This window comes from Cloeon dipterum, chromosome 1 (genome assembly GCF_949628265.1).
Source record: "Cloeon dipterum chromosome 1, ieCloDipt1.1, whole genome shotgun sequence".
Classification (NCBI taxonomy): Eukaryota; Metazoa; Arthropoda; class Insecta; order Ephemeroptera; family Baetidae; genus Cloeon; species Cloeon dipterum.
The window spans coordinates 23,125,081-23,152,126 of NC_088786.1; the positions used below are offsets into that span (position 1 = coordinate 23,125,081).

A 27,046-nucleotide genomic window follows, 5' to 3' on the forward strand; every position below is an offset into this window, starting at 1 on the left:
GTGAGTACAATCCTTTTATTATCTTCATGGTTATACTATTTTTTTTTTTCAATTTATCCCAGTTGGAAATAACGCACATCACGCGATCTTGAAAAAACGGTTTACAATTTTGAACACTTTTTTTCAGCTCAAACTTTGATAAAAATTCAGTTTAACCAACGAGAAATCAGTTTGGTGAGTAATCTGTTTGACGAAAAATCGGTTAGATGAGAAACCACTTAAATTAGAAAATTAAGTTTGATGTGAAATAAAATGTTGGATTCAAATTAGGAAGACTAAGCGAACTCTCCAAATTTGAACGACAGTTTTAATTAAACGCTCTGTTCAGCTGGTGGATAACAAAATTTTATTATACAACATTCATCAAGGGATTTCCCCTTCATATTTACACATCCATTATCTTTCCTCTGAAAATTCTAGGTCGTTACTTATGATTCCTAACAATTCGAGGGTAATGTCCACTGTACCATTCGGTCCGACACTTAAGAGATTCTGATAGCAAATTGGCACTGATATCAAATTTCGAATTTCACCCACTTTTTCCTAGACCCTCAAAATGCCTTATATTTACACTGCATTTGATAGTTTACATTAAATATGACGATGCTATTCCACCTACAGCAATTAGTAGTGAAAATATAACATGACTGCAGCATCTGCCAGGCTGACTGCTAATCGAAAGCTATGGCTAATCCTCGTTAATTCAGATCAGACTACGCTCGTACAAAAAATCGATGCCAAGGGTGCAAAGAAAACTAATGGTAGTATTTTTATCAGATGACAAATCTTAACCTCGCTAGAATCACATGTGGCCTCCAGAACTTACGAAAATACTAGAAACTTTTGAATCAACAATAATTTCATCATTTGAATCAAAATCAGCAGAGAAACACAGTGATTTCTGCGTTAAAGTTTACATTCCTCTTGCGACAGTTTTTGATTTTTTCTTATCCCCGCCCACATTAACAATAAATGAACAAATAAGGAAAAATACAATTTGTACAATCGTTAAATCAGAGACTTAAAACGCAGCCTTTCTTAATTTGTGAGTACTATAATACAGAAAATTAATATTGAGATGTCAAAGCAAGCCTATTCATGTGCCTATCCGAGCCAGAGCAACCGCCGCCACCAGAAGGGTGACGCGGAGGCGGCTGGCGTCCGCCCCTGACGTGTTCATGGTCATCATCATTGTCTTCTGTGCGATTACTTCGTTATTGCTATCTGGTTCTATGGTGGTTGTCGGGACTGGGGTGGTCGTTGTGGTAGTTGTAGTAGTAGTAGTAGTTGTAGTCGTGGTTGTCGTTGTGGTCGTGGGAACCAGAGAACCATCATGCAGGAAGTAGTGCGGGCTGTAACTGTCTTTGACGCCACACAGAGAAATCTGAAAAATTTAAAGTATTACAAGTTTTTTTTTTAATACAAAATGCTGACGACTTATTAATAATGTAGGCTTGTTAATACAGGCCATATCATGTGTAATTTTATGGATGGACTGGACGGAGAAGAGAGTTACTGCTATGCAATAAAATTTAAGATTAATTCAATCAAGTTTTGAAAAGCAATACAAGTTTTCAAGGCTGTAAATTTATCCACACAATAATGTATCTGTCCCAGTTTCTTTTAACGCATGCATTATTTTTCATGAAAACAGCCTCCTTCCAGTTGCCGATGAAGGTAATATTGCTTCCACGTTTGCTTATGGCTACCTATTCAACGCTTATGATCTGATCAGATTTCCCGCTAAACAAGTTCTTTAAAAGTCAATAATATTTGAAACGTGGTTTATTTTTAAAACAATCATATTTCTGTGGTGGTGGCTTCTTTCATGCAAACAATATAAATTTTCCACCTTAACGCGTTTCCCATACTAAGCTGCTTTGCTCCCTGCCATCGTGACGTTTCTATCATAAATATTTGATCGGACACAGCGGGTCTTTTGTTCAAGTGAAAGGATTTCCTGCGGCTTCTCCTCTCATTCCACCCCTAACAATTTGAACAGCAGCCAGGTGATAAAGTGGCGGTTTATGTTACACCTGCCTCGTTAAAAACCACTCCCAACATTAACACGAGTAAAATGAGCTTAAAAAACAATAAGAATATAAGTTCAGTATTTACCTTCTGCAAAATTCCCTCGATTCTTCTCTCGCGGTTCTTCCCGTCCTTGTAATGAGACACGAGCGTGGCCGTGTAAGGAACCTCCCTGCTGGTGTGATTTCCAGTGACAGTGACGTTCTGCCCAGTTCCAGGGAGCAGCCTCGCCTCCACCGTTATGGCCACATCTTCACCTGGCCAGGTCTGGTTCACGCCCCAGGCGATGGTGTGCGATTTTTGCTCGTTGGGGAGGTTGATCTTTGTCACGAGTCCCGCGGCCATGCCGCGTCCGTGGCCCCAGTACTCGCTGCTCGGGTCTTTCCAGTAGGTGACCGTGCGTCCAACCATTGCCTTTCCTGGTGGGAGCACGTCGTTACCGTTGACCACGTCCTCGAGACTCAGTGAAGTTGTTGCCAAAACGCGGGTAGTTTGCCGCACCTGAAATTTGGAAATATTTTATTCTGAACCATCTTGACACTTCACCGGTCTGATTTTGTTTTAAGTGACAAATTTGTTGTCAAATAAATTTTATTGACCCTGTCGAAATGTGAAATTCTAGCCTTGATTCACAGCTTGAAACTATCACAGGACTTTGGAATTCTCAAACGTCTTAATAGAGCAATATGCTATCGCGTTTCTGCTCATAACTCGCGTTTCTAAAGCGCCCTTCCCAGTTTCTGTTGACACCCCTCATAACCATCAAGTTTTATTCCGTCCATAATTTGGCCCTCCAGCAGAGTTGAACGTGACGTTACGGTCCTATTCTCTCCTCTCCTGCATCCATGCGTAGATCTCAACGTGATAAAAAATCGGCTTTTACATCTACAACGCTCCTTTCAAACATCTGTATCTATTGATGGATAATCCAGCTCCAAACATCAATTTCTTCCTATCGATTGCCCCTGTTATTATTCAATTGATTATCGCCTTTGCATGTATGCATTTAACTACTATTTGATTTATAAACCCTTCTTTTCGAAGGAACCGACTCTATTCCCTAGACCGCTCCAGGGCGTGGAGAGGGCGCCAGAGAGACCAGAGAGTTACAATTCCCATCCTATTCTGTCTGCCTAACGCGCTTTTTATCGCTGTCATTATCGTTGGTTGTGCTGGCCGATAATTTCCAAGTGTCGATTAGCTCTGATTTAGTGCGAAATGCTCACCTTAGCCCTCGCCTCGTTGAAACTGATGTCCTTGATTTCGTATTTCACCGGCTCCACTTCGACGAGTACTTCTCCCTTCTTGTGGTCCATTTCAATCCAACGAGAGCCCTCAGGCTCCATTGTCACTATGCGACCTGAGCCGATGCTCAAGTCCAGTTTGCCCATGAAGTGCGTCTGCCTGGAGGTGGCGTCGGCTCTCCTGAATAAGAAGAAATCCGTGATTAATTGCTCGTTCGCTATAGTCGCTCTTCAGAAGCGTTATTTTTTCAGACGCAGTGGAATTTATCACGAGAGCTCTAGCCAAACAAGCGAGCAAAATAAATAAGTGGTTTATCATGCTGGCTGCAAAGTACTTCTTCTCACGAATATATATAGGGACTTTAATTTGGAATTTCTTGACTGAACATTTCCAGCGTTTGAATATTAAAACTGACTACTTGCAAAATGACTTGATTGGTCGAAAAGTTTGAAATTATATCAATTTATTACTGCCTTCAAAATTTTTATTCTTTGGCAAGAGCTATAAAAAGTGTTAGCGGTTGCACTACTTCTCGGTTGAAAGAATTTTGGAAGAATTAAAATTTAAAAACCAGCTACCAAAAAATGTAATATTTATATATGCCACATGAATTCTCATAGCGTGTATCATTTTTCTGACTTTTATGAACGCTTGCTCCGTAATTATTTCATATTTAATTCAATTTTTACGGGTTAACACGCTCAAAGGAAAATTAAATTTCACAAGCATTTCCTGCAATTGAAGTCTGGATGGTAAACCATTAACTTTACGGGTCAAAATCACTCAGAGTGAGTGCTAATAAAACGTAATGGAGCATAAATTTGAATTAATTCCCTTTCGGAATGCACCAGACGATGAGGCAATTTCACAAGGAAGCCACTTCGACCCCTGGGCAATTTATCTCTCGCACGCACCTTCTCGCAACGTAGACCTTGCCGTTGTCGTCGGCGGCCGACACTGCATTGATGGGTCGCCCGCTGAACTGGTCCCACTGCAGCCACTGCAGCCGCGCCGAGTTCTGCACGTTGCGCAGAACGTCAAAGCGCACGTATCCACGCACCTCTTTAGCCAGCGATATGTAGCACTTGTCGTCGATCAGGGCACCCACCAGCATAATGCCATTGTGCCTGGCCCTGCAGATGAGCAGCGAGTGCTCGTCTGACTCATCCAGCAACTCTTGGTCCACCTCGGTAACATGCGCTTTGTGAAATTCTTCCTCGGCTTCTGAACCGTCAGCCAAGTAGCCTGAAATCCAAAGACAATTAAATTTGTATGTATTTTAATGCATCAATGAATCTTAAATTCAAATGAGAACGTCTATTATTTCACCATCAATATTTTATTACTTTCTAAATGAAACAATGGACCAATCTAATCTGATTAAAATGAGAATAAGAAACAATACGTGATCAGAGAAAATTTCCTTTTTTATGTATGGATAGGTAGGACGTAGAAAGGTAAAAAGGGGACTTTAAGTTATCATAATATGATTGTTGCAAAACTAATTAAATAACATATGTTCAATTTAACCTTTTTTCAAATAATTAAAACCATTGTCCGATGTTTGTTAAGTATGGATTTGATAAATTTTAAGTTACATAAGAATATAAAAAATACTTCAAAATTAAATTTTGTTTACCAAAAATTAAATATTTTAAACCGACTTACCTTCTTCAAGGTCTGTAATCCGTTTAATGTGAGACCCAGGGACCATTTCCGCGATAAAACGGCCCATTTCAGAGCTGCTGACCCAGCGGAGGGTGCTGGAGGACAGGGCCATTCCGGTGCGAGACATCAAACGAACGCTCTCGTCGCCATTTGTCGTGGCCGTCGTTAGCAGCAGACACGCAAACAATACAGACGCCCTCATCTTGCCTGAAACGCAAAGAAAAAGAACGCGGATTAAATTTACTGTCGCGCTAGAGAGCAGCTCGTCGAGATGTAATGCCTTCTTAATTTATTAATCTGCAAACGAGTTTTGCTCCACGCTCTCTCGCAGACGCATTCGTGCAAATGATGTATATGCGGATTCCACCGGCTCTATTAATTCTGCGGAAAATTTATTCTCCGTGATAATATCAGCTTTTTATTATTCACACCAAAATAACGCGCGAGCGTAAATTTCACAAGTTTGTTCCCTCTGCGATTTTCATTTCAGCGCAGCGTCTCACTTTACAACCAGAGTACATAATTTGCCTTTTATTGCACGGAAATGATTGTTTCCATGAATATTTGAATAAAGTACGCCTGTGCCTTAATCTAGCATTTCTCTTCTTGGGGGGTATCAGCATAGAGGCATTATGCTTTATTTTGATCCCGGCGCTGCTGATGATCGCGTGACGCAAGGCCGAGTTTTGGGTTTGTATGTTATTTTAATGTCAATATTTATCATCGGTTTTGGTTGCGGAGCTTCTCGCAGATGATAGCTCTTCGCTGTTTATGGAGAGCCCAATCGAAGAATTTAACATATCTATATCGTGCTTGCGTGCGCCATAGCATACGAAATACACGTTTTTGTCATTTTCTTTAAACGTTTTACTGCAAGTCTAACAACTAACGTGCAAAATCGTTAAAAGGCAAGCTTATTAAGAATTAAAATTATTACGTCTTCATGGCGTGACGTGTGCCCGTAATTTGTCAGTTAAATTTAGCGAAAATGACTATAAATTTGCAGCTGTGCAAATACATAGCTATTAATATTTAACAGAATTCCTTCGACATGGATTCATATCGATTCCCCCTCATTCCTCTTTTCACATTTTTATGATTTAACAAAATAAACTTCTACTAAATCGTACGAGTGCGTAGAGCTTAATTCTCAAATAAAAAGTTTATGATTACGAAGTTAACAAATCATCTTCCTTATACATTGCATATCGTGGTCTATTTTATTTTCCCGTTTGGTAAGCCAAAGTCACGCCTGAAGTATGCAATTTTTCCATTTCCGAGCAGTCCTTCCCCATTTGTTTTGTTGTGCGAGGCAATAAAAAGTTGCCACTCCATCGACTGCATTACATCTTGTGTGCAAAAAAAAGAAAGAAGAAGAAAGGTCAATGCCATACAAGGGGGGATGGCGCGCTCCCTCCTTTCTTGTTACACATGCACTTTTATTATGTAAGAAGGATCAATTGTGTGCTCAGCGTTTTAGGGTGCATTGTGTTTTTCATTCAGCTGCTCTCCAGAAAAATAATTTGGCGGCTGCTCAACGGAAAATGCATTTTATCGCATCTGCCCCCCGAGTATGGCAGCACCAAAATTATTCAAACTCATTTTATCTGGCGTCCCATTTTACACCGCATTACAAATGAACAAAGTAATGGGTTGAGTTGGCTTGATGAGCGTTAACAAATCGTGAATGGGCACGGAGTTAGCAGCTCCGTCTGTGTATTTTTCAGTCGCTCAACGAGGAAATCATTACGTGTATTGTGTGTGTGCGCGCAACAGTGTTCAAATTGATACTCGCTCGACAAAGCGCGCGAAATTGCTGTAATTATTTTACGAGAGACGTACGTAGCGACCAGTTTTTGTGGAATTTACACACGCGAAGGCCGTTTGGTCGGACGTCAGCGAGGAATATTGATAGTTTGTGGATCGATCCAAGCTCTGTATACGCTGAATGACGATTCGCAGTATCAGCAGCTATTTTCAGAGTGAGACATGCAATGCAAGAAGAGATGCCGTATAAGGAATCAATTCTTCCGGCACATTTCGATAATTGTGCTCAACCTTGGGAAGGACCAGTTGGTTTTGTCAACATTATTCCAATTTAATTCCGAAGATGCCTCGGTTGCATTCACTTCGACCGCTTTGAAAGCTTTTCGTTTTGCGCCGTTGTCCACTCCAGAGATGATCCCCCACGGCTAACACAGAAGCTTTTTTGTTAGTTAAGCGAGGGATATCTCCTTGTCCCCTGTCTGTCCATCTCCCTGCCATTTAATCACCGCCCCGCAGAGCTCCTTGTATCGCCAACCGGCTTGTTTCCATGCCAACACAATTATTTGATCCGGAAGATTGGCACCACCGCAGAAAGCTTTTCGTATCAGAAAATTGATCGCTCATTAATGCATAGCGTATATGCATTCCAGACGACTGCGTTTTTTCTTTTTGTAACGAAAAAGGTCGAATCTCGCCTGTTAGCGTTGCCTTCTCCCCCATGCCAACAAAAAAGTCGATGATTCCAACGCTGGTGAATTATTGCTTGTGAAATTTGCATCCCCCCGAAATTCATCATCGCCGATGCACCCGAGCGGCAACGCATATTGTAAAACCCTGCTCGTAAAAATGCGCAGATGTGGGATGCTGCTTTTTCGCATCAAACTAGTCGAATTCAGACAGTAAAGCTAGCTTCGAAAAGCAGCAAAAATTTTTTTATTGGATTGATGTTTCTTTTTGGCCGGCGTGCGAGAAAAATTCAGACAATATAATAAATTCGGTATTTATGGGCCATAACCGTCACCGCCTTGTGTTGAACGCTCGGATATTTATTTATCAAGGCGGGATTCAATCAGCTGCCCTGCTGTCGATCCATTTCGCCGAGCGGCGTCACTTTGTTTGCTTTGTCGACAGATTGATGATTCTTTTGAAACTCAATCGATCCCTAAATGAGTCCACGATCCATTTATTTCTGCTAGCCGCACTGGAAGTATGCTGTTCCAACTGTATTCGTAGATTTTTTTGCCATCATTTCGCCCGTCTTCATGATGGATCGTGATAGTAAACTCCTCCTATACGTGCACTCAAATCGCAAAGTGGCGTAATTCATATTTTATTACTAGCGTACTTCAAGTGACGCAACCGATTGCTGTCTGTTTCCGACCCATTGCGCCCTCAAAACATTTCCAGCGATCGCCTTTTGCAGCTAGACTTTCGTGACTAATTCACGTCAACCGACTAGGGTGGAGTCAAACACACCAAAACTCACCCCCGCTGCACTTTCGATCGACGCACGGCCACTACACAACCTTGAGACACGAAATTAACCAACGCACTGATTTGAATAAGCTCCAGCAGGAGTGACGGGCACTGTTTTCGGGATTTAGGGTGTGTTCCTCTCAAGTGTTTGAAGGGGGTTCCATTTGATTACCGACCTCGTCAATGCGACTTTTTATAAACAGAAATTTTCTTTGGAGATAAGCAGACGGAACACATAAATATTCATTAAGTGCCGCATGCTCCATCGAGGAAACTCAACCTGCTGAGCTAATTTATTAGGGAATGCTTTTTACTTTTCAGAATAAAAAAATCAGATTGGACGCTGCCTCCTTTATTATCGCAAGCGACTTAATTTATATGTAATTTAGTCGTGCCGCTAGGAAAAATGGTTTTATAAAAATAGGGATTCGGGAATCCGCAGCGGTCGCTTTTTTACGGAAATGCCGCGCCGGCTATAATAGGCCTTATCTGTTTTGGCATCTTTTTATAACCCCAAAACGTGGCTGGAATTCTTTAGAAATAATTACGCACGGCGTCTCAAATAAAGACTTAGCGCCGCGAGGACGAATCAATATTCGAACACTTTAACCCATTAAGTCGTAAATTGGGTGTGGTGAAGCTCAAGTCGGGCTGTGTTTTTGTTTGAAAGTCAGATCAATACGTTTGTGAGTGCGGGGGAGCAGGACAGGTAGCCCTCCCAATGATATTATAGGATGGGAAAATCATCCCTCTGGAACCAAACTGCGTTTCCCCCTGCCCATGCGTATTAAAGTGTGAGAGCAGCGACTGGAAAAGTTGTTAAATGTGAGAGTGCCTCCGCCTAAATTTAGCGGAAATACTTCCGAAAGTGCGAGGCGACACCTTTCGCACTCATGAGACTGGTATAATTAGCCGTCTTTCAGGGGGGCACTAATAAATTTTGATATGCGGCAGCCAATTAGCGGCGACGTTTGTGTGTATTTTTTCATCAGTGGCACTCACCCCCTTGTAATGAAATATTAAAAAGAGAGCGATGCGCCGGCCCACGTGGTAACCGGCTGCTGGAAGGGTGTGTGCTTCCAGTGCATACCGAGGGTGGATGTCGAGGGAATGTTGCAGTTTCCATGGTAACCGCCACTATAGTGCCGCTGGATGTGGACGAACGCCGGCGTTGCGCCGCGAGTGCACGCAGCACACGTTCTCCTAAAGGGGGAGAGCAAGAGCACCGTACAGGCACCATTCAGCCAGAATGAGAGGGTAACTTTTTAAAGTACTTTGGTGATACCGGCGTGAGCAAGAGGGTGTGTACCGAGAAAAGAAACCCCCGCGCGCCCCAACCCCATTTCCTTGGCACTATCTTTCTTGGGCGTATAAACTTTTCCGGCCACGCTATCCTTTCTCTCTTTGTTGTTTTGAATTTCGCGGAGAGCGCGCATATAAACGTTTTCCCAGTGGCTGTGTTTTTACTGGATGGAAAAAAGGCTCTCCAGGATGGAAACATCCCCTTGTCAATATTTGTGTTCGTGTCCAAAAAGAGTACAATAAAATTTGCTGGGCTGGCATGCCGAGCAAATATTTGGTTGTTGGAAAAATTTGCTCTCGTGAAAATCGTAGTCAAATCACGACGCGATGATTTATGCAAACAAACACAACGTGCCAGGGGTTGCGGAATTTAAGCCTCGCAATCAGTGTGCGTGATTATCGTGATTAAGCCAGCGAGTCGGGCGTTAAATCAATCGCATAATCTGCAGGGGTCTGCATTTTTAACGAGTGCGTGTCAATTGGTGTGCAATTATGAGCGAATTACTCGCAAGGTCGCGACCCATGCATTCATTTTTATGGGCAGGACTTAAATCGGCGATAAAGACGAGAATGTAATTTAGCGGCTCTTTTAGCATCTGGCTGATACGAATATGTACATAGAAAACAGAGCAGTTTCAAAGCACCCTTCCCTTAAATGCATTTGGCATCCTCACTCCTTCTAAATTGAAGGGAGACTGAGGGAGAAGCACTATTTCTCTCTATTGATTGTAAAGTGGTCATGAGTTTAATCCAAATACTCCGCCAACCTAAAACCGCGCCGGTGGTGGTGGATCATCCCCTGTCCCTTATCGCAGTGCAAACACGCGCTCAAAAACAGCGTACAGTCGCCAATCTACAAAAAGCGCCTCCTGCTTTGCTCTGGCCCCTGTCCAAAAGCCGTTAATTGAGTTTTTGTTGTTTTGAATGAAAAAAGAGATGAAACACTAGGAAAATTGCGGAAAACACTCAGTTGTGTGTCTCCATCAACAAAGTGTGGTTCTATTTGGCAAGCAGTAGCCACGGCAACCCCCAGAATTCTTTCCTCCGCCACCCTCCTGACACGACAAATCTGGACAAAATAATAAAGCCAGTCTGCTTTTATCTGCTCTCGCCAAATGTGTTCCCGTGTGTTCTTTGTCCGGCACCTTTCGCCCCATTTATTTCCTTCCTCTCTCCCCGCGTAGCACTCAGCACGCTGCTTTTATCTGAAAAATTTACGGAGAGCTAACGGTAATAACGTTGGTTTATTGTGCCGAAAATCATAAAATTTGCGCCAAAGGCCGTGAAATGATAATCCAATTGGCAGGGATGAAAATTTATCCAATGTATGTGCATCAGCACAAAATCAAATTGATGCAATGTAACGAGTTTTATCTGCCGGGGTAACGACTGGTCGTGGAAACTGACGACTCTTGATGCCAAAGCGCCCAGCAGCATGCCTCGCTAATTGCATACGATGTGAAATTATCTCTCGCCAAACAGAGCAAGCAATTATAACGGCGGACGCGAATTTTTCCTCTCCGTGCTTTGGTAGATCAGAGACGCTCCATCCCCGCTAAACTTTATATTAAAAAATGTTTTAAATAGATAAAACATCTTTATTGAAATAAAGTGCCAAGTTTTTTGACCCAATCTGAACAGCGTTACACTATCACGGATGGATCTTTACCCAAAAAATGTCGACCTAATCTCCTCTCGAGCATCTTAATGTGAAAAAGAGCTGGGTTGCGAGAGCAAACAGGCTATTCGTTTGCAAATTTGCTTGGTGGTCTGTCCTTCAAAAGCATCCAGCAGTGCCGCGCGCGTTTTAATTTATTCCATACATGGCTTGGTGAGAAGGATAATAAACGTCTGAGCGTGGAATTCTATTAAACTGCATGGTCGCATTTTTCCTTCCATCCTATGTGCTCTATTTTAATGATCATTGACAGCATGCGTACAAAAAAAGTAGAATTTGCTCTGAATGCATTGCGTGAACGGTTTTAAGACAGCTCTACAACCAACAGCTACCATTAAATAAAAACTAAAAATATACATGAGCACATGTTGATTTATTCAGGTTAATTGTTAATGCATTTTCAAAGTCGATTCCAGCAGCTGCTGATAAGCCGGCCTAACACAATAAAACAATAAAAGCCCCAGCGCGCAATATCTCAAAATTTATAAAGCCGCCACCTTAAAATATGTCGCTGTTCCGACTTCTTGACATGTAGCTCACAGCATCAAAGTCGCTCTCAATACCTTAAAAGAGAAGCCGAAGTTAAAAAGCCGGCGTCATGTTTCTTGCACGGGAACATTGAATTGTTCTGTGATCAGCCACTACCATCAATGGAGATAAATAAACTGGCGGGACGGTTTTTCGTCTGTGCCGAGCCGCTCGATGGAACTGGAAAGCTCATTTGTAAACACGGCCCGTATATACGCACCGGTGTACCGTTAATGCCACTTAAGTGTCGTTTTGTCTCAAAAATATCAGGACGGAATCAAGTTGTCGTCTGCAGTTTTTCAGTGCGGAAAAAGAGGCGCCGGGTTGACGAACCAACCGCTTTTGTTCTTACGCAGCACCGATGTTCGTCATGTGTGTATTTGTATGCTGTCGTTACTCACATTTTCCAGCATGGCGAAACGCAAGGCTCTTGAATTACAGAAATACAACTCGCGAGTTTTCGTCAGAAACGACGTTGCAATGGTTTCCTCTTACAAATCCGAGAATAGCACGCCGATCTGTTTATCTGCCGAGGATAATAATAATTGATGAGAGTAGGCGGGAAACCAATCAAGTGGGTGAAGCTGCTTGTTTGCGTTTGCACCAGCAGCGAGCTGCACTTGACGGACGGGGAGGAAACCGTTCGGGGAGGAAGACAGGCAGGCAGTTTGGTGGTGGAATGATTTTCAATTGCCAAAGCCCGTTTGCTTTGGTGAGTCAGCCAGGTGAATCGCGAAACCAGGGGGAGAGAAAATGTTTGTGCTCTTCTCGCTTCGGCTCGATGCACTGCACGCTGGGTTAATGAAATAAATTTTCCCAACGTCGGCTCTCAGTGAATTAAATTTATGAGAGGCTAGTTCTCAAGAGATGCACTCACTTCCTCTCGTTATTCATTCGGCCCAACATTTATTTCCTCCTCGTTTGATTCACTCCGTGACACAATGAATTCCGTCTGCGTCATTGACCGTGTTAAAACACTTTCAGTTGCCTTTATTATTGCCGCCGGCCAATACTGTAAATTGCTAGTTTGATCGCGGTTTCTGAGAATTCAATCATCTTTTGCTCCCCGTTTCATACTTCAGCAGAGTTTTTTGCCGTTATTAACTTTTCGCGTTTTGTGCACCCGGACGGAGATTCTCTCATCAGTCGTGTGTCAGCAGATGAATGAAAATACAGTAATTGCGAGCAAGGGGATCAAAGTAATATCCTTGCGCAAGCAAGTAGCTGCTGCCGGCAGTTAATTTTCATCTATCGCGGTCGTAATAAAAGAATGAATAAGCTCTCTTTGTCATCCCAACCGGTCGCTAATGAACTCGCTACGCTTTTGACCGACCAAAATTTGACTGAATGTTTTGCAACCTCATCTCGCACGCACGGTTGTGCGATTCTCCACGCATTCACGACGGAATTCCTTTGGGGCCGGATCCCTTTTTGCAGTGTCGGCATGTTTGCATTGTACATTGTTGTATATGCGTCTAAAAGGGAAACAAGAGAAGTAATTACTCTCGCTTGGGTCCGTCCGCCTTTTTTGTGCGAACATTGCAGTTTGCCGGTTGCAGTCAAGGCCGAAATATACGAAACTCGTTTGGATATAACTTTTTCATTTCTGATAATTACAACCTCTCAAGAGATAAATAAATTCAATCAAGAATGAGTAAGAATAACAAACATTCCTAGAGAAAGAAGCCAAACTAATCTATCTGCAATAAAATGCTGTTATTCGCAAAACAAAACCTATAATTTGGGAGTTCTCTCGCGTGATCACGTTACAGCTCTGCATCTACGTGAAACATTCCTGTCGTCAAGTTGTTTTCGAGGCTGTAAACTTTTAGTGCAAATATAAAAATACGTCGCCTAGCCTTAGCGTCGTCTTTTCTCACTTGGTCATAAAGCGGGTACAACTTGGGTCAGATTTTTTAAACTAGCAAGGTGAGGGCCGCGTAAAAACTATGTGCTACCAGCAACCAACAGGTTGTTTCTGCCGACAAAGTCACGTACACGGTCACGCGGTTGCACTCGCTTCTCTATTTTCGTAATCTTCTCGTGGGTGCCAAGCACAAAGATGAGCCAAGAACTAATTTAAATAATGGCGGGCGCCTTCTAAACGAAAATGAAATTCCAGACAATTACGTTGGGTTTGGTGTTAGCGTGACTTTTGCCGCTCCTCCCCTTGCTACCGAACCACAGGGCAATTACCGGCAAAACGATTAGTGGAAAGTTTTTAAGGGAAAATCCTGCAAGCTTACGTTATTTAGTTTCCAACTCAATATGATTGTCATGTTAATTTCTCACGTGTATAGGAACAATTAATACTGCGTGATTAATAGAAAGTATCGCGGCTGCGGTCAGCAGCTTCTGGAAAGTGCGACACGAGGTAATTATTAGCACAACCTGAATTTAGTAAAAATCAGATAAATCACTTTATATGGCCGATCCGGCACTTTCATCCAACAAGTAAACCTGTTTTGCCGTAAATAAGCACCACGCCATGCATTTTTAATGACGAATTGAAGAACAAAGTGACTCATCGTCTCTCTCACTATCCCCAAGATCAAAGCGCATCTTACCGGTGCGGTGCATGCGGCCAAATGAGGCCGCTGATCCGCTTCAAACTTCCGAATACAACCGATGCTTGACGCAGGGTACACCAAAATAAGCCAGTCGTGATTGAGTTTTGAGCACGTTGAGAAGTGAGGGCAAACCAAGCGTGGACAATCGCGCGCTCTTTGATCCGCACAGACCTGTGTTTTGTGTTTCTGTCATGCACATTTAATCAACTGTGCGTTCGCCTTCCTGCTGGCGTTTCTACGTGGTTTGCGCACAAGACGAGTGCTTTACCTGTAATCGCACTTCTCGCGCAGCCATTGTTCTCCTCACGGCATTTGTTTGCTCGCTTTGAAGCTTGCTCACTGGCCTGGATACCAAAACAAATACATGCTGTGCGGGTAGTATAATAATTGCTTTTCGTGAGGAAAGGGGCTGCTTTATTAAGTCGTGCACCACGTGCATCCATCGCACGGCTGGTTTGTGTGGCAAGTTGGCAAGCCGAAATTTCGGTTTCGGGAAGACCGAAATCGATAAGCCGCGTGTCGTGCTGTCTCTTCCGACAGCACGCGACTCGCGAGTTTCTCGTCTGCCGCTGGAAATAAATAATTCAGCGTGAGACGACTCACCCTTTGTGTCAAAGGAGAGCTCGAATACGGAATTGGAAAGCCGAAGGGGATGCTGCCGCAAATCCTATAATAGAAGGTTGTTATTTGCCGGCGGCGTCAAGGAAGGAGTTGGTTTATTCCGCGCACCGTTGAAAAGGGTTTCTAAACCAACGAGAGTGTTGCTGTCAATCACGACACGCAATTGCACGATGTTCGCAAAACTTTTTCTGCCTCGAAGCGAAAGCAACTTTTTGAGCGTGCGAGCATTTTGACGCCGTTTAATCTCGCCTCAATTCCCTTTCGGCTGGAAACAATTTTTTTGCCACCAACGTTTTATCACCGGTGTGAGACTGGCTATTAGCAGTTAATTTCCCTCACGGCTGCTCATGTTTTTGCCTCATATTGATCGCCTCCCACGCAGATCCCTCTTTTTCTAGATGAAGGATTCCTTTCATTCTTTCTTCCTTCTTTTTCCCTATGCACTCTCGTATAAAATGGACGCGCGAGAAACTCGAGTTTTGTGTCTTGCATCGCGTAATTACAGCTGCTGCCAAGCGGATTTTCCTCACTCACCCTGCTGCCGCCGCTATTCTTTACTCGCAGGAGGCAGTACGTAATATTCTCTGCTAGCTGCCCTTCACGACTGCATTATCGATCCCTCGGCAGCCCCCGAGAAGAACTCGCTTGTTGCCTTGCATTTCGCAATCAAATCCTTTTCTCGCTGCCACAAAACAGCGACGAACGAGCTCTGAATCGCCAAACGGATCTACCAGGCGACCTTTCCTGCTTTCCCGGGGATTTGTTCTGAAAGAGGGTGGAAATAAATTGTGCGCCTCGGGGAAAAAGTACAGACCGCCTGCTTGACATTTGAAGTGCCTCGAAAGGTTTTGACGGCAGCGTTGCTTGTTTTTGGGTTCCAGTGAGCAGACTCGTTATTAAAAGGTGCTCATTAGATGTCTGTAGAGGTCAGGGCAGGGGGAATCAGGGCGGCAAGAATACCTCTGGGAAATTTTTTAAGTCGAGCAAAAGTGGAAAAAGAGAAGAGTGGGTTCTTTGTCTGAACTTTCATGCGGTGAACATCAAGTGAGCCGGTGATAATTATTAAAATGTGCAAGTATGAATGCGTGGTTGGAAAAGGGGGATATCACAAGGGACGCCGGAAAAATGGCGCAGCTCGGAGGGAGCGGCGTGTAATGTGATTAAAAGCCAATGTCTTTGCCTGTAGCTCACTTCATTAGGCGGGTTTGATGGGGAGAATAATAATTGTTTCTCCAGAGAGGGACGCAGAAGTTCGGAAATTCATTTTCATTAAGGATGAATTTATGTGTGTGATAAAAAGAGGCCGTTAATGTTTTACGGTGCTTTTGATCCGAGTGAATTTGAGTGAATTTGTAAAAGCGTGTACGACTGATGTGCGATATAAATCAGAGCCCAGCTGCAGCTCGAAAAAATCCATTCGCAGCTTGCTTTTGGATAACAGGAGCGTTGCTTGCTCTCTTGGTCCCTCCTTTTATGTCAAAATAATAAAAGATTGTCATCACTTCCCACCACAGCTCACAGAGCTTCTCTTTGTTGGAATAATGACCATCAGCAAAGGAAGGAAACAACGCGAGAGGGAGCTTTCCTTTGAAGATTTTGCTCTAAGCACGGTGACTTCCCTGTCCCCACAGCGCGCAGAACGCTTATTTTGGAGTAATGATCTTATATCTCTCCTCAGAGACGAATAATATTTACATGACCGCCCATTACAGCGGCATTTTTGGTGCACCAACTTGCGTCGAATGAATTGCGTGGACGACCTTCGCTTAAAAAGCGCCGCCAGCAAGTTTTGCCTGTTTGAGGCTGACTGCCGCATATTTTCCAGTTGCTTGTTCGTTTTTCTCTTTTGCAAGTCGCTTGTCTTCATTTTGACACATCATCTTTCTTACGTGTGGAGCAACTCACGCACCTTGCGTCACTTTGTCGGAACGCTTCACTCTTTCATGATCTGAAAATTATATGCATTTGGCGTTGGATTCAACCAACATTGTTCTTTACGTCGGAATCCGAATTTATAAAACTACGGTTGTTCTGAAATTCAATAAGTCTGAATGCCTGACTGCATTCCTCGGTAATTGGCTTGAACACAGCAAATAAGGAATAAAATAATAAAGACATTCACAGAAGGTTGAGCGGGTTCAACACTGCTTCGCTTTTATACCTCAATTCTGAATTTCAAATGTTTTAGCATTGAAAGATTGTCACTTAAATATTGAAGAGTTATAAATCATTAAAAAAATCGGAACCGCCCCAACCAAGTTCATCGCTATACACTCAGCCTCCTCCGCTTGGTTGTTTCCAACAGACTCTAAATATTCATTCGCTTTTCATCAAGTGCACGGACGAATCATGATTCCACGCACGTAACCCCGAGTCGCTTCATGTGGCGGAATAAAGAGCGACGGGCGAATGCACCCCTGCGCCCATGGAGACGCGAGGAAATTGAAATCCCAGTTGAATCGGGGGTTGCGAGCCAGAGCCTGCAGGCGAAATTTCCATATCCATCTGGGGTGTTGCATTAACCAAACTGCAGTGTCACGCTCGTATCGGTAAGACGTAAATATCTCATTTCAGAAATTTGGATTTCCGTTGTTTTCTTGCAACCAAGATTTGCGATCGAGGAGGCTGTAATTACGGGGACAATATAATTTCATTAGGGCGCCGCGTCGTCCCGGATGGCCGAAATTAATTAAAATATCGCTGGCGCGGCGGCGTTGTTATGTGTGGGGTTGGACGCCGGTCTGCTAAAATTTGCATTTTCTCTGCAGAGAGCGAGCGAGAGAGGCTGCGCCTGACACACCCTGATATTACAGCCCTCGCGGGTGAAATTTCCAATGCGTATACACTCCCTCCGTTTTCACATGCACAACTCATAAGCACAAAATAATAAATATTTTATCACTCTTTTTGTTTTTCCACTTCTATTTTCGATTTTGAAACCACCCTTTGGTTTTTCAGCAATGAATGAAATATTGACGTTCTGTGAGTGCACAAAGTGTCGATTACACAACGTAGAGTACTGCGTAGGAGGAGACTGGTTTTTATTAACTATTAAAGGCTCTTTTCCAAGTTCAGTGAGGCACCCCTTGAATAAACAAAAGCGGAAATAAAGCAATAATAAGCCTACTCCTGCGCTCCCTCCTTCGTTTCCCTGCTGGTACAGCAGGAGGCACAGTTGTGACAGGTGTTTTTTTTCTCTCCCCCGATAATAACTCTCTCTGCGCGGCAACCCGGAATTCTAATAAATCAGCTGGCAGTTCGCAATTAAGTCTGCCCAAATTCGGAGAAAGGGAGTGGAAAGGCAAAGTGAAAAGTGCATTTTCGTCGGCCGCCTTAACAAGCTCCAGTTTTGGTCCCCTAAGTCAACCATCGGCGTGGCAGGCGCGCGTTGGTGAAGCATTAAAACGGCGGCGATCATTATTATTCCGATCGCCCACGCAGATGTTTAACAACTCTTAACACCAAACTTGAATAATTGAGCGTGTGTGCGTGTGTGAAATAATCGGCCGGCACAGCTGTGCTCCATGAAATTGCTTTTCAAGAGTGCATTGCATATTGTGCCTGCGTGCTTAATTAGTTGCCGGCTGGTCCATATTTTAGACGGGAAGGTGCGAGATTATGTTATCGTGGGTGGGTTGATATTTGAGACTGAGGCTCCGATTTCACACTAGCATGCTGCAGGATGAGATGGAATGTGGGAGGTGGGTTCTTGCGGTTTTAACGAAGAAAGTTTTGAATTATGGGCCGACAGGCTAATTGTTATGCTCGGATCTTTCCTCAGATTAAACAAGAAAGTTGCCGAACAAAATTTAAAAGGCAAGAACTTTGATGGTGTTCAATTTTTGCATCAGTTAATTTATTTTCCCAGCTAACTTAAAATATATATGGCTTTATCACATTTACTTTGAAGGCCCGGCCGCGTGGGCAACGAAGAATCGCCTCAAAATGAAAATTGATGCATCCCACAAATCAAACAATTTTCGCGCGAGTCATGGGGACGCGGCACGCACTACACAGCCAACAATTACGCTTGACAAGTGTGACATCATGCAGAGAGTGTGTAATTGGCTTCAGCACTCCCGAATGAGGCTCGTGTGATTAGTATCCTGGTAGAAAAGAGATTGGTTTGTCTATTGAAAGTGAACAGAACCCTTTTGCATTAGCGCATACCAAAAAAGAGTGCGCCACCGCAGCGAACAGCTATGGAAAGCAAACATCCAGGAATAATTTATATTGTCAACTGTGTAGCTCAATGCTTCAGACCTTTGGATTTTCAATCCCCTCTATATTTTGTTGCGCAGCAGAAAAGAATAGGATCGATTTTTGAACGACGTACAAAAATAGCTTCCCAGGCGTGCTCATCTGCCGTTCTAGGGATAGGAAAACAACGGTCATACTATCCGTGTTGAACTATCAATTATGCTAATGAGAATGGAGTCGCTTTTGTTCTTGGCAAGCTTTTATCTCGCATCTTGTTCCATTTGCAGTATACCCTTGACAGCGAACAGAATAACGAGCGAGCATTGAATTTTGCAAATTAGCCTGCCACCTCACTGCCCTATTTTCGTATCTGCACTCATCTCGATAATGACCAACACAAGAACGAGTCGGAGCAGTAAAAGCGATTGCAGTGTTTACATGCTGTGTGTGACCTAATCGTCAGGGGCACAATGTAACAAACTTGCATACAGCTCGCGTACGCTCCTTGATGACGAGTTCAGTTCGCGGAAAACTGCGACGAAGGGATATAAATCGCCTGGACCTCAGGTGGAACTTAGTGAGCACCGACAAGCTTCACGTTTATAAATCTACTTAGGCTTTAAATGCGTCATCAAACGTGACATTCGCACAGAAACATGAGAGTGCAATCGGACCTTTTTTGTTCTTCACGCACCGCGCAATTGTTCATTTCATTGCTATTCTCGCCAAGTGCATCACTTCATTCAATATTTATGTTTATTTGCGGATTTCACAATATGTGTTTGTCTTTCGTGCCGTAAAAACGCAAAGCTATTGTAAGAAAGTGGCACCTAAAAACGTGCGAAACGCAAATAGCTTTCAAACTACCTGCTGCTGAAGGAGAAAAAGAGTCTAAACTCAAGAGTGTAGTTTCGAGAAGTGTGCGCGTTTTGTCTTCTGAACAAAAGGGTTGCCTTTTTTGCTGTTGCTTCTGCATAGCTGGCTCGACAACTCGAATTTAAAGCAAGCGACGTCGCTTTTTGTTATTACTGTTTGGTCATTAAAATTATTCCTGCGTCCTTTAATCTTTTGTTCTGTGCTAGCAGACGAGTAGTGCAAGTTATAAAATTAAAAAGGAGGAACGAGCTGCCGTCTTCCTCGAAATAACGAGCGGCACCAGAAAGTTCCCCTTGTTATTTCCAAATAATAACACACGCCTCGGCTATTTAATTAGACCTCTGTGGTTGCTGCTACTGGAGAATGCCACAAGCTTATAATATAATCCCCACAATCTTATGCATGCTAGACGATTATTGGTCGTCACATTCAGACACTGACGATTTAATTTGCCTCTCAAAGATGTGCATTTAACCGCGGTGCTGCAGTATTTTAGCGTTAGAATTGCGAGGTAATAGCGTTCAACGGAGAGATTTAATCAGCCGTTCTAACGCAAAGGAAAAGTGATTAAATGAGTGCAGCAGGTGTGTTATTATGTATTGGAAATTATATCCATTCAGGTTAATTACACTTTCAACTTCACTCAATACAACTTCTAATCACTGTTAATTTACGGGCTGATAGCTGATGTCTACACAAATTGAACTAAATCGCAGGCAGTATTTTCTCTAAAATTTGCTAAGCTCAATATTTATGGTTAAATATCTTTGGCGAATGATCACCGTTGCTGTAACGAATGACTAATTTACTTCAACTACTCCCCTTTTTTCACCTTATTAATTTTTAACCACGATACAAATCTATAGAAACCTATATATCAATGAACAGACGAAAAACCATTAAAAATTAAATATACACGTGAAATCAAATGAAAATCATGAAAATTTACTCCAACGGCATTATGAAATGATTTTCAAAATTTTTAATCACGTCAACTCTTCAACAATGAACTCTTATTTCAAAAGCCCCTTTCATCAATCCCGACAGGCTTGGAGGCAACGGATATAACGCAAAGAGAGCAGCGGACACGCAGCTCGTGAGAGCATTAAAGGGGGCAGAAACACGACGACGCGCATTAGAAGCGTTGTTGGTGCGCGACGCTTCATTAGGACCGCGACAAGTGAGTTTCTCGTGATTGATGGCGCCTATGGACGCTTTGTGCGTGCGCGAGCCCGTCGTCACCCACGGAGCGAATTTATAGACGTGCACGTGAGCTGCAGTCTGCCCAATTGCTGCTGACCGCAAGCTAACAAGCTAGTTTTTCAAAATGATGAACGTAAATTAGGATAGCGTGCAATCAGCTAGAGTGATCCAGATAACCTTGTATCAAGTAATGGTAATTTAGTACAACAGAAATAGTAAGAAAACGTAAATTGATAAAGAAATTGATTTTTTCATTATTTTTTGTAGAATGCTTGATCTGTTGTTAAGATCATTTTCAGCGCCCATAAAAGCAAGCCTGATTTGTTTGCCGAGCCGATGAGAAGACCCGTGGTGTAATTTATTGCAAAAGCAATCTAAATAAATATAAAGAATTTTTTTTATCAACACTCGTTTTTTTACTATTTCTGTTGTAACAAGTTACCTTTTGCTTATTACAACCTAATCACTTTTACAATTTCTAAATATGACGTGATCTCTTCAGATGCAATTATGTGACAGCTGTTTTATTTCTGTAGCAGGCCCCATTATCCAAAACTGCCAGTCTCGCGTACAAAAAGCAGTTCCACGCTCGAAAAATTTCACTTAAAAGGGATCTCTAGCAGCGCCAAGCAAAAAACTGCCTTTTCTTTCTTCTCCATCTCTCGCTCTGCTTAAAAATTTCATTCAGCAGCGCAGAGCGCCGTCATCGCCAGCCAGGCTCCTTTCTTTTTCGATATGAAAACTTTCCTGCCGCCAAGTGAGTTTTTGCCAAGGGACAGATGCGGAATAAATCAAATGACAACTTGAATACCGTACACACACACACACTTTGCATCAGCGAGAGAATAAATAATAGGCAGTCAAAGCAGTTCAGCGCTTTTCACAGCGTTTAGAAACGAGCACCTGCCTGCGAATGTGAAATTATATTCTATCTCGGGCAGCATCAGCAAAACAATGCCGACGAAGCACTTTAAATCATTATTTTGAACGTGCACATGCTGTAGTGAGGATCGGATTGGCGGACACACCCTCGCAGCACGGCTGATGTGAAAGGCCTCGGAGAGTGTTCTGCTTGGCAGCGAAAGAAAATATAGGAGCGCGATAAATTTCCATTTTAATGCCATTTAAGGTCACCCTGCAGTATTATATTATATACATATTAAACATGAATTTGCCCAGCGAGTAAGCATATCCATGCACACAGTGCTGATGCAAGCGCCAGGCTTTTTCTCTCCCTCTGTGTGCTGAATATCACGCTGGTGAAGTCATCATACGAGGCGCTCTTAAGCACATCGCAAACGGAGCCATAATACTATTCTAATGGAGGGTGTCGCTGGCGAATTATTACTTGTTATGTCACTGGCTCGCGGTTGCATCACATTAACGCGCACTTCAATAAAATGCTGCGTGTGCATTGCCGAGTTATGTTTTATGCTAATAATGCTGCATTGCTCCCGAGAGAGAGAGAGAGAGAGAGAGAGAGAGAGAGAGAGAGAGAGAGAGAGAGAGAGAGAGAGAGAGAGATCCCGAAAACAGATATACGCGCGGAGGAGAATGGAACAGCTTTTGCGCCACTGTTTGTTGTTCCGTTGAGTTGAGCACGATTCCCTCTCGTCGCAGTTTGACATTCAGGCCAAAAGGCAATTTAATTGCTCCACTTGGTGTGGCTTGATTATTCTATTAACCTTAGCACTGTGCAAGGTTACTGCCACAGATTGTACACATTTAATCCGATTTGAACGAGCATGAGTTATTTTGCATGTGCGTGGGACACTACGGCTTTAAATAAATTGAAATCCACTGCGTTTCATGTAAATTAGGATTTTTCCCTTTGTGAGCGCGTAAGCTTCTGATTATTGGAGTTAAAAATCTTATGTTTAAATCAGGTTGATGATAAGAAAATAAATATCCGTTTCATCCATTGTAATTTATCGCTTCCAGGAGTCAAAACAAATTGAAAATTAATTGAATTTAGCACCTGGTACATCCCAACTAATCAAAATCATAGAATTGAACCCATCGCCGTGCCCCTTTTAATTATTCTCACGTTCGCTTCCAAACAAATGGGTAACCTCCCACCGAGAGGAAAGAATATAATCACTAATTTGATCCCGCACGATTCTACTGCCGGTCGCTCTGAATAGGTTCAGAAATCGCGCCGGTGAGTCACACTTACATTATGAAACCAGGTGTAAATGGATGCAAATTGCCCTCCGCGGTGAATCTACAATTTGCCAGCTTCCGCGTGCAAAGTGAAATCTATTCATGTTCAAAAGTAACTGTCGATGCATATCTGCGATAGATTTAGGTGCGCAGGTGTGTCGAATTTCGAGCGCGTGAAACTCGGCACACAAAAGAATGGTAATTGCAACTTAACTCTCATCCTCACTTTGTGTGACAATCGGAAACTGTTTTACAAGTAGAGTGGGTCGCTGAATGGCCTTTCCGTGTTTTGGTTCGCAACCTTTAGTCACAAAATCCTTATTCAGAAGAAATCGAAGGAAATGAACACTTATGCAAATTAATTTTTCTCTTACATTAAATGTATTTTCTTAGAAGATGATAACTTTGATTCTGGTGTCTTCTTGATTCTTACAAGTTTGTATTGCGATGAGATATTTTCTGTGTACGCATTGAATACATTTTCCCCCGCCTAAAGCTGCTCTGATCCCATTCAGTCACGTCCAGCAAAATGAAAATAACAAAAGATGCTCTCTCATTCCTGCTTTGCAGAAAGCGGTGGAATATTCTGGTGCGCATATGTGCCTTTTTTCTCCTTTTCCACTCTCAGCAAAGCAATTTGAAAAGCCTGCTAAATGCTAGTAGCATCAACGCACAACCGGCATCGAACAAAAACAATTTCAACGCTCGCTAACTGGTGACGCCGTGGCGAATATATTCACGGGTACAGATGATGTGTGCGTTGAAAGGAGCAACGAGACTCTCGCACAGGTGCACTGTGGAACGTGTGTAAAAACCGGACCGCGGATATTAATGAAGCATCTCTACACAGCTTCCAACCGACTGCCTTCTTTGGTGCAAAAAACGGGCGTGTCTCGCATGGCCGAGATAACGGAGATGCTGATTGCGCGAATTGAAGCTAAACAGCTTCGGCGACCCAGTGAAGCAAAAATATTTCTATATGTCACAGTGACGTACCTTTTAAATCAAACATTTAATAAATCAAGGTCAAGTTGGTCACCACCTAAAAAGAGCATGGTTGATCAAAAATGTCTTTTCATTTGTATTGTTGGTATTTTTCCTATTTTCTTTAAGTGCTAGATATTGTTTGATTTGAACATTTTATTTGAGTAGATATTGATGAGTAAGAGACTATCCTCAACTACATAATATTATGCTAAAATGCACATAAATATTTAGCCCTGTATTGTGTTATTTCACTCGCTGCAGGTGAATGGTCTGTTTTTTGCAAAATGAAAAATGATTTTATCCGTGTAGCGCCGCGAGCTGTGCATTCGCGTGTAGAATTTATTGCCCAGGTGTTATTTATTGTTGAATAACAATATCGGCGCTTTTCATCAATGAAGCGTAAAGGTAACAACTAAACCTCTCTGTGCCCGAGAGAGTGAATCACTACACCATTCAAGTATAGAAGATACGAATTTCCTCATAACGCGAGCAAAATTAAAATGTGCATGGTTTTCCTGCTCCATCAAAGGGAAAAACCAGAGCACCTTGGAAAAAATAATTATTGCTCATTTTTTTTATATTCTTGGCAAGCCGCAAGATAAACACGAAATACAATATTTTTATCATTATTTTATGCACGCTCTTTTCTTCTCTCACGCTTGATTGATGGACGTCGGCTCGTTTTTATTTCTTATCTGCTCGAGAGTGATTCGCAGGCCGAAAATGTCTTCCCATCATTTATCTTCGAGCATAATCCAGTGGAAAGGCGGTTCTAACGACGAACTTGCTGGCTGCCGAAAACGAGTTCATTAGCAAGCGCCTACGTCCATGGTCTTAAAGCCAGTGATTTCATTGCGACGAGACAAAATCAAATTAATAAGCATGGGCAGTGAACTAATTGGCTGTAAAACGAGGGGAAGACACTCCGCGTTTAAAAATCACAAAAAAAATCGAGCAAGCAATTCTTAGTTCTAGTTTTTTCCGTAAGATAAATAGGCGAGCAGAAACTACCTGCTCGATATTTCAGGCGCCAAAGCATCCCCTTAGATAAAAACGAACGTCCGCTCCCCCACTTTGCTTTGAATATTTACCTCTGAGATTTATGGCCGGTTGTTTTCTAATTTCACGACAAGCAAACGAACTTGACTTTGAACTTGAGAGCTTTTGTATATCATTTACTATGTGTGAATGCAGCCGGTGCTCTCTGAGCTTCGTGCGAATTCCCACAACACGAATCGACTTTAATTGCCCTCTGCGCATTGATTTGCCACTTTGAGCCTATGCAAGTACGCAATTTACGACTTGCTTGCAAGCGAATTAACGGTCGATTTTGACGCTGAGGACGTCGTTCCTGCCGCTGAAAGGTTCTCACCGACGCGAAATCACAGTTGAATATGAAAAAGAAGTTTACGGCGTGTTTTCGTTTTTATTTCTTCTATTGTTGCATCTTACCTGAGTGTAATCCTATCTGTAGATGGATCGAGTGTCGCGTTGTTCACGCAAAATGAGAGTAAAGCTAGCGAGCTTAAATAGAATACTACGGATTTTGAGTATTCACGTCGACTGCCGCATAATCACACACTGTTTGAAGGTACTAGAACACTCGCAGATTCACCCAAGAGCGACTAGGTAACAGAGATGTTGCTGCTGGGAGGCCACGCGACGAACTGAACTGAGCTTACTGGCGCACCGCGGACGAATCGCCAGTAGAGCTGTAAAGCGCCGCTCGCGTCTCGATCGCGTGGTGGCGTCTCTCCAAACTTAGCTCTCTGTAACCTGAGGAGCGACCTTTACACCTGCTTGAACTGACCTGAGAGCTGCTAGTCAAACCATTAACTCGAGTAATACAAGTTAAAGTGCTCCCGAAATGTAATATATTGTTTATGTTTTTGTCGTATTCTTTCATGAAGTATTTATTAAAAGTCCTTTAAAATATATGTTTTCCAGAAAAAATATTTTGGTTTACACGACATTAATGTGTTTACGGTATCTTATCTCGTTTGAGTGCTTTTTTAATTCCCAACTGTTTGTTCTAGAATTTTTGCCTTTAATTTTTAATCTGATTCACTGTTAAATATAAATTATGTTGTAATATATGCTTAATGAAAATGGGTAGAAGAAAGAGCTAATAATTTTGAGACCTAAAAGATATAGCTCCTTGAAGCCCATCCGTGATAGGGCTAGCACTTAAAGGAAGGAAAATATCGTGATTAATTTTATGCAATAAAAAAAAGAATGATTATGGAGAATTATTAAGTACACGTGGGGGTCATAATAATTTTTATATTAGCATTCAAGCGAAACACTGCCCAATTATATCCACCAAGAACGCAGCATTAAATGTGCATATTTTGTCTGAACGTGATGACGTTAACCGCATGGATAGAATTAATTTAAATTTCCACTTGATTGGCCAGATTTAATAACCCATTCAGGCTTTACATCGGCGTGCCATTATCACGCACAATGCATGATTGATTTCTCGGCCATCCGCTTTAACGCAATATTCAGGCGCTCTCAGAGACCCGATTAATTTGCATCAGATGCAGTAGATTTTTATTGATAACCACAAATTAAATTAATAAATCAGTTGAGTGTGCTGTTGGCGGTGTGAATTTCTTTTCTCCGCTCATCCCACTTTGGCACGTGAAGCTGACACCTTTTTTGATTGGATACGATTTTTAAATATTTCTCTGCTAAATTGAATTGTTATGGAAACGCCTCTGTGTGT

At 42.5% G+C, this 27,046-nt stretch overlaps 2 protein-coding genes across 4 annotated transcripts in view; one reads left to right on the forward strand and one right to left on the reverse strand.

The window, feature by feature from the left end:
• Miga (mitoguardin) overlaps positions 1-27,046 on the forward strand; it is a 40,055-nt gene that overhangs the window by 1,065 nt on the left and 11,944 nt on the right. The gene's annotated exons all lie outside the window — the stretch shown is intronic.
• On the reverse strand, positions 324-26,019 carry uzip (unzipped). 3 transcript variants are annotated; one of them, XM_065475775.1, is made up of 6 exons: positions 25,768-26,019; positions 4,945-5,151; positions 4,191-4,521; positions 3,258-3,456; positions 2,119-2,532; positions 324-1,384 (listed from the first exon to the last, which is right to left on the reverse strand). In XM_065475775.1, exons 2-6 carry the CDS (start codon positions 5,144-5,146, stop codon positions 1,097-1,099), a joined length of 1,434 nt encoding a protein of 477 aa, XP_065331847.1. In that variant the 5' UTR covers positions 5,147-5,151; positions 25,768-26,019; the 3' UTR covers positions 324-1,096. The 3 variants fall into 3 exon arrangements, with proteins under 3 accessions (XP_065331847.1, XP_065331838.1, XP_065331855.1); XM_065475766.1 differs by lacking the exon at positions 25,768-26,019 and adding an exon at positions 14,263-14,468; XM_065475783.1 differs by lacking the exon at positions 25,768-26,019 and adding an exon at positions 12,097-12,293.